At 39.1% G+C, this 11897-nt stretch overlaps 1 protein-coding gene across 12 annotated transcripts in view; it reads right to left on the reverse strand.

Annotated features, from left to right (window-relative positions):
• Positions 1-11897, reverse strand: part of ncam1a (neural cell adhesion molecule 1a) — a 249772-nt gene that overhangs the window by 41015 nt on the left and 196860 nt on the right. For all 12 annotated transcript variants that reach the window (XM_005725345.1, XM_005725341.1, XM_013908873.1 and 9 more), the window contains 4 exons: positions 11102-11252; positions 5331-5515; positions 4627-4723; positions 2077-2244 (listed from right to left, as the gene is read on the reverse strand). In XM_005725345.1, the coding sequence (XP_005725402.1) occupies positions 2077-2244; positions 4627-4723; positions 5331-5515; positions 11102-11252 (601 nt within the window). The remainder of the gene's footprint in view (positions 1-2076; positions 2245-4626; positions 4724-5330; positions 5516-11101; positions 11253-11897) is intronic.

Raw genomic sequence — 11897 nt, forward strand, 5'->3', positions numbered from 1 at the left:
GGGGGGGGGCATGTTGGTTGCCTCTGCTTATGTAAAAGGTTTTCTCCACAAATAAAACGTTATTAAATTCGGTGCATCTTAGTCAGTGTCTTTCAACATTACTGCAGCACTAATATTGTAATTACGTGTACAATGTGAAAAATTTACTGTTATTTCCATAAACAGTAAGGACTAAAATTCAATATTTGGTTAAAAACATATAAAAGGACATCCAGATACTGGGTATCTGAGAAAATGATTATTAGTATTAAGGATTTGTGATTAGATTTAATTATAAAAATGTATAATATCCAGGTACCGATTAGTATTAATAATTTTCAGTCAAAAGGTAGGTAAATAATGTGAAATATTACTTGATATGCTCACTGATTTTAGAAATAGGTCCTAAAATGATGTGTTTTTAATTAATGCTTATTTGAATTCACAGTAACATCAGCCTATCAATAGTGCCAGCTCGTATATCTTCAATAAATCCCAAACTAAAGACAAAAACACTAAAAGAAAAAGAGTATTTTCATGTATAGAACTGAATGCTCCATGGCCCCAAAACCACTGCCATCAAAAACACATCAGTGAGAAATACCAGTCAAGCACTGAGGTAGATTACCATTAAGATCTACTCTGCACTGTATACTTTATGCATTAAGGGAAAGCAAATGTGAGTATTTTATATTTACACAGAAATTACTACAGACTATATGGATACACAATGCATGAAGCTACATATGATCTGTTAGTACATGCAGAAATATTTACACAGTGCAGAAGTAAGGCTGTTTTATGTGTGTGCACACAGCAGCATCAGTACCTATATAGCATGGACCCACGGTGATATGGGTGTGGTATCTATATCTGGCAGTACTGCTTTTAAACATGTGATGGCAGCTCTGGGTCACAGTACTGTGACAGACACAAAAGCCTTTTTATTGACACAGTTCAGCCACTTGATAATTCAGTATCAGTAACAATATACTGCCTCCCTTCATGGCATATTGTAGCTTCAGTAGCTAGACCTTTAAAAAATGATATTACAAGTATCTTAGGAAATACGATGTGTTTTGCAAGGTCCTTTCACAGCATGTGTGTTTCAAAATCGCTCAGATTTATTAGACACAGAGTGGTTTAACTAGCTGTATGAAATATTTCTGACAACACTGACTGTTTGCGTGTGGGTCCATGCATTTCGTTTTGTGTACACGCTCACATGTCAGGCGGCTCATGGGCCTTGAGCTGACAGCACAGCCTGTCAGCCACTGACTGATACATCCCATGTGGCAGACAGGACGAAAACCATCCAGATTTGCAGGAGCCACAAACCCTCAGCGGGACGGGGATATTATCTAGGGCCTGTCAGTGTCGGAGCTGACTGTCATTTAGGCTATACTGTGTTCCACATCTCTTCTTGACATCAGCTACTGTCATGTTTGGATTAAATGTTGTCGCAGAACTGTTTTCGGCATGTAGGAACTAGACATAAACACATAACAGTCGCGGAGCTGAAACGCTGTGCTGCGTTTCTCTTTGCACCGCAAACTTTACAGTGGATTACCCTGGAATTTAATGTTTAAATATTATGATTAACAAGAAAATCTCAAGCCTTGAGCCTTTTTTTACCTAACGGCAGAAATGAATAATTCCATAGATTTGCTGACAAAGATGGACTCTAGAGTCCTCCCCTTCAGGATGCCTCTTAAAGTATGATGCATCAGTTGGATGCTAAGAATTAAAGTGGCCTAAGTGGTACTAAGGTGTGGATGATGCAGCTGATGCCGACACGGAAAGTGGTAAATAACAACCCTTCCATCCACTGCGCTTCACTGAAAGTATGTTTTTCAGGGCTCTAAGGGGAAATGTATGGAAGAGATGACTACTCAGGAATCATAGCAAACCTAAATCATACAGAAAAATCTTTGTCCCAGCAGTCATTTTCAATCTCCTGCTAATGGCTAAATGAGGCTATACGAGCCCTAAACTTCCATAATGGCATTTTTTGTAAAGGCTACCACTTCTACATGTGCTTGTTATACACAAGGAGGGATAATCCAGCAAATTTAGTTTGCGTTATGACCGACTCACCATCCTCAACATCTTCCTCCTTGCCAGTCCAGTCCTGGCCAGGCAAACGCCATTCCACTCTATACTTGATAATTGGCACTCCACCCATTGAATCAGGCTCCTCAAACTTTACCACTGCTGTGCTTGAGAAAGGCTCCACTTGTTGAATTACAGGCGATGACGGCACCTCTGCAACGGCAAGCAGGGAAAATAATGTCTTAATACTTTTTTCAGTTTTCAAAAGCTTTTTAAAAAGCCAAAAAAATGACAGCTTTTCATAAACTGCTTTTAGCTTCCATTGTGCACACTATGTTCTTTGCTCTGCTGCAGTGTGGGGAAAAAGAAAAACAACAAAAAAAGGACTAATATTTAATTTTAGGAATCGGTTTGATTAATTTAAAATAGGTTTCAGAGCTTCATAAACTCTTCTTCAATCGACTAATTTGAAATCTAGCAGCAGCAGCAGCTCTTATCATAGCGGCTTTATATTTCTGGCTGTATTTGCATCTCTATCCTCTCTCTCTCCCTCTTTTCATGAAACTCATTTCAGCTTACTACAAAAATGTTACCATGCTGGAAAAGTGCTCACGTTGTGGCTAAAAATAGGATGGTATTTACCACAGTGCAATTTCAGTCCTCACTTGAGATAACAATCACACCCACCTCTGTGAGTACTATGACAAAGGTCCTCACTGACATCATCAGCATTAACTGTTTTCATTTGCGAGGCTTTTTTATCAAACTTAAGAGAAAATGCTTCACATTCATTAATTAACAATTATGACACCAAGTTGCAGCCGTGCTAACTGTGTGCCCGGTACTGAAAGTTTGCAGGGACAGTACAACTTCAGCTCATCCCTGGGATTGATTTAATAACAAAATGAAACTTTCCTCTGTGGACGATGTCATTCTGTTTTTAATCTTTCAGTAGGAAGCCTTTACGATGCTAATCAGTATATTAGTTCTGTGGTACACTGGTCTATTATTTGTGTCCCATGTAAATCACTGGTTAAAAAGTGACAGTTTCTTTTATTCTAGCCTTTTTGTTGCATGTTCATGTCAAGGTAAAACATCTAGATACAGAAAAATGATCAGGTCAATGCACAGAGTATCGCCTTACTGGAAATAAACCCACACAGATCCAGGGGGATGAAGTCTTTTGACTTTGCTGACATTGTAATACCTTTTTTACCAGCAATACCACCGCCGCCACATACTAAAATCATGATTAAGATATGTGTTTAAACAATTATTCCACGTTATTATTAATTCATTTGTTTGGTGTAATGAACATTGCAATGAAACAGGTTCACTAGCGAGGCTGAAGCACGTTAATCTTCTTTGATATCAATCTGCTGATAATTTAAAAAAAGCAAACTGGGATGACTATGTCACTGTCAAGAGGGATTAAACTAATTATAAGCTCATCTGCATATGTCTGCGCGCGTCCTGGATCTGCTTACCCAATGATTTCTTTAATGATGCCTTTTCTGGACTGAGTACCGTGGCTCAAATAGCTTCGTTTGGTCGAGCTCTTTGCCTCACATTACATGCAAAAATGTTCTCACGGACATAATTGCAGAGAAAAGGTGTGGAGACTTATTTACAGGGTTCTTTTTAGGATAACTCTGTTTGGAAGCAGTCACTTTAGGCATACAGACGAGTTATGCAGCAAATTACAAAAAATACCTCAAAAAGCCTACAGGATATTACACAATGTCAGCACAGGGTGTTACCATAATTAATTTGACCACCCTGCATTTAGACAAGGTCCTGAGCGACCTTCTACTTCTAATGGGTCCAAAGCAATTTGCATACCAAATGAAGCTAACGCGAGAAAATAAGACTTAAAGGGCAGTTCCGCTGTGATTTCAATTTTCTTCCATTGCCTGTCTAGCCTGTGCTCTGAGTGTCTCCAAGTCCTGGTTTGTTTTTCTTCCCTATTTATACTGCAGGATGCCTTTGTGCTTCCTCATACACAAACACAATGCCACTTTTCATTTGTATCCAGGCAATACACGCATATCTTTGCTAGAAGTCTTTTAATCATCTGAAGTCAATTCACACCATCCTGACTACACTTTCACAAGTAGATGCTTCAGATCTGCGCACTGTTGCTCTAAATACAGACAAAGCAGATAAATTAGTTCATCATAAATTCTAAATCTTTCATTCATACTTCTCATTCATTACCACTTGTCTTGCATACAGCAGTGGTTCCATTTGTTCCTGCTCTGCTAGAACTTCTGATGGAGATTTTTTTATACCTTTGCTTCCTAAAATAGCTTCTGATTGCATTCAGAAATTACTTTTACATTTTACTGATAAACTGATTGACCTTTCTCTTGGTTTTACTGGTGAGTTGTCAAAGCATTGATCCATATTGGGAATATGACTCTAAAATTCAGTCCATGGCAGTGGTTTGTGAAGTTGTTATTTCACTTCTGCATAAAAGACACTGGCCAGCCTGGAAATGTGAAGTCTCGTCATTTCATTATTTAGAGTGTTTCTTTTGTTTCCCCAAGACACTAAAAATGTCACATAAATGGGAGTAATTTCTGGTTAACAAACCTGCTTGGATAAGAAGGAATTCCTTGGATTCAGAACCCATCACATTGGTCGCTGTGCAGTTGTAACTGCCAAAGTCGTTTTGAGAATCAGGGGTAATCTGAAAGACAAAAAGAGACAAAAACACCAAGAAATATCAGGTTATGTCTCAAGTTTTTGGATGTGAACACAAAAAAAAAGAAAGAAAAAAAGACTCTGACTATATGCATGACGAACTTAAACACAGTGTAGATCATTAGGGTGTAGTCTCACTTAATGCTTTTCTGCTATTTAGCATTTGTGTTAGATCTGGAGCCTGGTTGGTATGCAGATGCACAGATTTCTTGATTTTAATCATTACCCATTGGTTCATTAACACAGTGTCTAGCAGTTGAGTGTGCTCAACACTAGGCCTATAATTATAGTCCATTTAAAGTTGGTCTGGAACTACTTGTTAGCTTTTAATGCAATCTTTCACGTTAATCTCACTGAAACAGTGGCTTATATTAGCCACAATTCATTCTTGTGTAACAAACAGAAGCCTTTTCTGAGCTACGACTCTGTTTTTTTGTGTGTGCGTTTTTGGATACTTCTCAAAAACAATAAAAAAAACGGAGCTGCGTTCTAAGTAATCTGCCAAAATATGTCAAATATACAGAGCATGTTTGTGTGTTTTGTGCCTCTTTATGTCAGTAGAAATCAGCATTAAGAAGACAGATGCAGCACACCTCAAGGTAGCTGACGGATGGTGTGTTATAGATCTTCATATTAGTGCTGTTGGCAGTGGGCAGCTGGAAGCCGTCTCTGAACCAAACCACCGAGGCTCCGGGATGAGCCTCCACCTCACAGCTGATGTTGGCCGGGTTTCCCTCCCATGTATATACTGTCACCGAACCCAGGATCTTTGGAGTATCTGAAGGAATAGACAGGGGAGTGAGGATGCTTGAAACAGATAAGCAGATTGTCAAAGGTTTACTGAAATTACTCAGTGGAAATAAACAGAATCTGACAAGTTAAAGAAAACAACTCTTATGGTTGGCCAAATTTATGCAGATAACTGACAAACCCGTGGAACAAACTCCTTTACTACACATGTGATGCATTATTAGGTAGTGCAGAAAGTAGTACTGGATACTCAATGGGGAGAAAAACAGACGTAACAAAAGAAGACATGCTGGGTGATGTAGGATTCATCAAACAGCACAATAATGACCCAAAATATCTGCAAGATGAAACAGCCAAGATGTAAATACTGCATATAATCAGCTGTATGTGAGTAAAACGTTCACTTTTAAAACAGTCTAAATTGAATCCAACAGGAATCTGCTTGTAAAAAGCAGCACTGATTTTTAAGTATGTGCGGTATAATAAAAACTCCAAGCTCTGTTGAAAAGTCTAAAGGACAGAACGGTATCAGTCAGTTGGATATGGCCATTATATCTTGTCACGAATGGCAGTATTTCCTTTCATCCTTGAAGCTCTTCTCCACATTTCTAGCAGCTTTAATCAAGGCTACCAGTAAAAATACTCGATTTAGAATTCATGGCAGCAGAAAAAAGACATGTAAAACACACTCACTACGGAAAAGAAAGCACTCGTGGCAATGGTGACAAAAGCTACAGTTTTACAGAATGGTAAACAGATGCTAAATGAATTCTAATGCTTTACTTGTGATCTATAAATTTAATGCCTTTTATGGTATGCATTTATGTTTTACAGCCAACTTGTGCTGGTTTTATAAGACATGAAAATGCTTCAGAGAGTTTATGAATGTGTTACAAATAAAAAAACCCATTATAACTAATAATTATAAATTAGCACAACCACTTAGTTTAAAGAAATAGCACTGCTCGGGGTTTGATGACCAGATTATTTTTCTTTGATTTCTTTAATCTTATATGTGCCTGTAGCATACTTATGGATTAGGCAGCAAAAATCAAATAAACGACTGAAACCAAGCAACAGTTTGACCAAGCTATTTTCACTTCCTACATGAAATGAGTTGATACCATATAGCCAAACCTGTTACACTGCACCCCAATTTTTGACAGGAAAACAGACAAGAGTAAAGGTAACGGACGGTAAAGTTAATTAATTCTTCCCTTTATTGTTTCCTTTTAAAATCTCCTGCTCAAATCACTGAGCATTGATTTTAAATTCAGTGAAGTATGCTTTGCTTCACGAGCGCCGTAAAATGCAGTGGCCCCTGACACTGCCAGGGCTTTACTTCTGACCCTAGATCCTTTAAAAGTCTGCAGCATGCTGCGGCTGGGATTGATGGACAAGGCTGAGTCAATAGATGTTCCATCTCCTGCAGCTCTGATTAGATTCTCACTCTTTCTGTCAGTGCTGCTTTTGGTCTCATTGACTCTATAGGGCCTGCGACTTGCCTGTTTGATTTCTGCAGGCTGCTAGCCTGGTATAGGTGAACATAGGAGGAATGCATCTGCCACATAGGGTTCATACATATCAAGTAGGCTGCATAGAGCTCATGTATATTAAATAGACTGCACAGTGCCCATAATGATATCATATAACAAAGTGCATACAAATGCAATAGTTATACAAAAAAGATGACAGCGTCACATTTGCATGACTAGTACATTCATACAAAAGTGGCAGCAACAGCGATACTTACTACACATAATACAAAGACTGCATTACTATTAGAAGGAATTTAGTCTTTTTTAGTGGAACACTGAAATAATACTCCATAAAACTCCCAACCAAAAACCCCTGAACTGTTTTACATTCAAAGTGTTTCCTGTTCAGCTTCTTTGGGGAATTAATCTGTAGTATGAATTAGTTTTTCTTTCTCTCATTGATCTGTCAGTTTCATACAATATGTAATCAATATCAGTATCGCAGAAAGAAATGCTGTCTTATGCCCATACACCAAGTAGGTGAATTAGCTTGTCTTTGGCTATCAGGACATCCTAACTTGAATGAATAATTGGCTATTGCAGGGGTTATTCTTCAATAGAACTACAGGCACCTAACAATGGCTCTGTGCAGCCTCAATACTAAAATTCATCATGCTTGCTGATATTCAGCTGTTAACAACCGCAGGGGAAAAAAGCCATGCATAAGTCTGTAATAAAAAGCAAAATCTAGAGTTACAATTTCTAATTCTCCATCCAGCAGGACTAGGAGAATCAGAAAGAGTATGTAACAGGTGACCTGCTTGGAGCTCAAATAGTGTTTTCATTAGACATTCATGTTAAACAAACTTCAACCTCTGACAAAATGGAAGTCAAACAGAAAGGACATTAACACTTTCCTATCAGTCCTTCAGGAACAAACCTAGACATGCTCAGCCTAGCTAATGGGATCATGCTGTGAGGCAGATAGGAACTTCCATGCTTCGATAACGTCTCCATTGTGTGAGTGGGTGAGCGGCGATAGAGGGGACAGTGAGTGAGAGCTGTGCCCACGACAAAGCACCTTTTCTTATCGATAATTGCTTGGCAACAGTAAATCAGCTACCTGATAATTTGATGATTACTCTAGCAAGCCCTTAAACATCTCTATCAATGCTGAATTGTGATTATATCTCTAAGCAAATTACAAGCGCACTGAGCACAGGGGCATATTAATCCAATTAAGCATCCATTGGCCTTATTTCCCTCTCACACTCTCTCTCTCTCTATATATCTTTTTGTTTGTTAATTAAGTAACATTTGATAGGCGTCAAAATGAGATCAAGTATAATTTTATACACATCAAAGCACTAGTTTATAGTTTGGTGCTGATGGAGCATTAAACCATCACCAGGGTACATACACTGTACTATTAGGGTCATTTTGTTTTTTCTTGGTGCTGTAGCACAGCGGTCCCCAACCCCCGGGCCTCGGAACGGTACCGGTCCGTGAGTCGTTTGGTACCGGGCCGCGAGAGTTGAGGCTCAGATGTGAAATGTGTGGTTTTCAGGGTTTTTATCAGCGTTATTTTGTTATCGTTTTGATCGTTAACTCTGTTTTCCTGGGTCTTTTCAAGTGTGTTATGAATAAATCTTCTTTTTTTCGGTACCGGTACTAGTTTTATTTTGTTGTATTTATCCGCGACACATTAAAGGCTGGTCCGTGAAAAATATTGTCGGGCATAAACCGGACCGCTGCTGTAGCACACTGGAGCTTTGTAGTGTCTATATAAAAAAATCAAACTTGTTGAAATTGTAATTCTCTTGGTACACCGCCCTAAAGATCAAAGGGGCCAACAGTCTCGCACTGTTGACCCTTACTTGGAGTGTCACAGACTCTCACGGTTGACCAGCTGCAGAAAGTACAATTTAGGCTTTACAGCATTTCTTGCAAGCTTCAAAGAACATGTCCAGTCCTGCAAAGACAGATGTGAAAAATGCCCACGATTAAGATCCAGAAACAGTTTTATCTAACTTATTTTTAGTCCTACGTGAAACAACGTCAGCTACACTATGGAGTATATTCAAATACTGTTGTTCAAAAATAAAGGGAAGTTTAAAATCTGCTGTGTACCCCTGAGTGTACCTTTTGACTGGTACCATGCCAAGATGGATGATGAATGTTAACTCTCCATCAAAGGTAATGTGACTGTCCCTGATGGGCTGAGACAAATGCAACCATATGACAGAAGGAAGATGCTGAAAAATGACCAAACTTCAGTCAAGAGAACATCTGAGATGATCCATCCACAACACGAGGTTAGTCATTGATATGCTGCTGTGCGCTCTGGATGATTCTGAACTGAAATCTTAGTTGGCCTCTGACTGATTCTTCGTGTGTGGCAAACTGTGAGCCAATGGGCTGTAGCTACATTGTAAGGTTTTAAAAACTGAGCTTAAAGGGACACTGCACATGAGTAGTGCTACTGGAAAGCCAGAGAGGCTGACAATGACCATAGATTGTTTTTAGAGGCTTCTTCATATCAAATAAAAGAAGATAGATATTAAAAAGACATCAGTAAGAACTAGGATCCAAAAGCAGGGTTGATACCTGATTTCCTGAAGAGTTGTTCTTAATTACCTGTAACTGCTGTAGTACATTTAAAAACACTTACGACACAATGTTATAAGAATGTTATTTTAAATTTAGACATATGGAAGTTTGCTTTTGTTTCTTTTGTGCTGTTAAGTCATTTTTAATGCATCAGCTAATTTGAGAATGGGCTTGAAGATGATACCCTCACCCTTAAGGACTTTAACTGATCTTGCTACTATCTGCGATAACATTGGTCACCTTTCTCACTCACTATGTGCTAACAGACCTCTCCGCATTGAATCATACTTGTTATTAATCTCTGGCTCTCTTCCACAGCATGTCTTTTATCCTGTCTTCCTTCTTTCACCCCAACCGGTCGCAGCAGATGGCCCCGCCCCTCCCTGAGCCTGGTTCTGTTGGAGGTTCCTTCCTGCAAAAGGGAGTTTTTCCTTCCCACTGTCGCCAAAGTGCTTGCTCATAGGGGGTCATATGATTGTTGGGTTTTTTTCTGTATGTATTATTGTAGGGTCTACCTTACAAAATAAAGTGCCTTGAGGCGACTGGTGTTGTGATTTGCCGCTGTATAAATAAAACTGAATTGAATTGAAAATTGATACTGTCAACAGCTTGGTATAAATTAAATAATAATGAAGTAATGTTAGACAAACCAAGCACAGTTTATCTAATGTTTGCTACACCTGACAGTACACATTGCCTCTTTAATGTCTAAATGCTTTTCTATCCTCTCTTTGTGAAACCAGCTCAAGGTTTTGGTGTCACACTGAGACCTTCCATCTAGAGACACCTTTTTGAATAAGCATTAAACATGCATATGAAGGGAAATATCTGTGGAAGATGAGAAAAAGATTTCCACATGCAAGGCAGCCACAAGGCAGCAGTGGTTTAAATCGATGTCATGAGTATCAAGTTATTCTTGACTGGAGAGACATGCTCTCTTGCTCTTACTGTTAAATTGCTAGTGCTATAGATTTCCTTGCCTACAGCTAAAACCATCAGCTAAAGAACAAAACCCGAGAAAGTTCTCTAGGTGCTGTCAGAAACCATTTTTGGAGACAGAGAAAAAAAAAGATCCAGTGCCTGAGCACAGATAGAAGTCGAAAAAAACATCTGGGCTCCATATATGGAAAGAAATGAATTACTGCAGGAACAAACTGACCTTCACTGCCTGATAAATCAGTATATTGTATCACGGTTAACAGATTTTCGTAATTTAACAATAGTAACTAACACTTTTAACATGCTCTTTGAAGACTGTTTTTTGGCTGATGAAACAACTTATAAAAGATAAATGTAGCAACAGAGTTTCCATAAAAGAATTCTTTTAGACACTACTCCTACCCCGTTTCCAACAGACTAAAATGAAACGTTAAAACGATGACATTTTATTAAGCAGATGTCAGCAGCAACAGCAGCTCTTATCAGTTTCATATTTGTACATATACCAGTGCAAACTTATGGTTATCTGTGTTGACAGCAAAGATAAACCACTGGAGCGTGCGGCCAGGCAGAGTTTTGCGACTTACAGCGGACTTCCAGGTACATGTGCCGGGCGTCCTGGCCGATGGAGTTGCTGGCGGTGCAGAGGTACTGACCAGCATATGTGAACTGGACATTTTTCAAGGTGAGAGAGGACACCCGCGCATGACTGCGCACCACCACATTTCTATCAAGGCTCTATAAAGAAGAAGAGAAAGAAATTATTCTCACTTATAAAGCAGGTAGTTTTATATAACACAGGGCTAAAGGATCAGTCTGTATTTGTTGTTTTGCTAGCGCAAATGGGACAAATGAGTAGAAGGTAAAGTGGGAACTATAAACTGAGAAAGCAAGAGTTAAAAAAAAGAAAAAAAAATGTGACGACTGACTGACAGGTGAGCCATGTGAACTGCAGTGCAGAAATACCACAAGAACAGCGGGATGGAGACAACATAAAAGCTGCAGCTGCAATGAACTCTTCTGAGAGAGAATTTAGTATTCCCTGGATGCTATTAGCTGATAAGGCTAAATTTATTCTATGTTTTTTTTGTGTATGTGAAGTGAGTGGAAACAAATCCTTCCTTTAAATCCTAAAAAAAAAAAAAAGTTAGTTGTAAATTTCTTACAAATATGCTGCTAAAATTTATTCTTTTCTCATATATAAAAAAAACACCCAGCACGCCCCTGCGGGCGGTTTATCCTTCAAGCTCGGGTCCTCTACCAGAGGCCTGGGAGCTTGAGGGTTCTGCGCAGTATCTTAGCTGTTCCCAGGACTGCGCTCTTCTGGACAGAGATCTCCGATGTTATTCCCGGGATCTGCTGGAGCCACTCGCCTAGCTTGGG

The sequence above is a fragment of the Pundamilia nyererei genome, unplaced genomic scaffold (genome assembly GCF_000239375.1).
Source record: "Pundamilia nyererei isolate P.nyererei 1_Seehausen unplaced genomic scaffold, PunNye1.0 scaffold00015, whole genome shotgun sequence".
In the NCBI taxonomy this organism is placed as follows: domain Eukaryota; kingdom Metazoa; phylum Chordata; class Actinopteri; order Cichliformes; family Cichlidae; genus Pundamilia; species Pundamilia nyererei.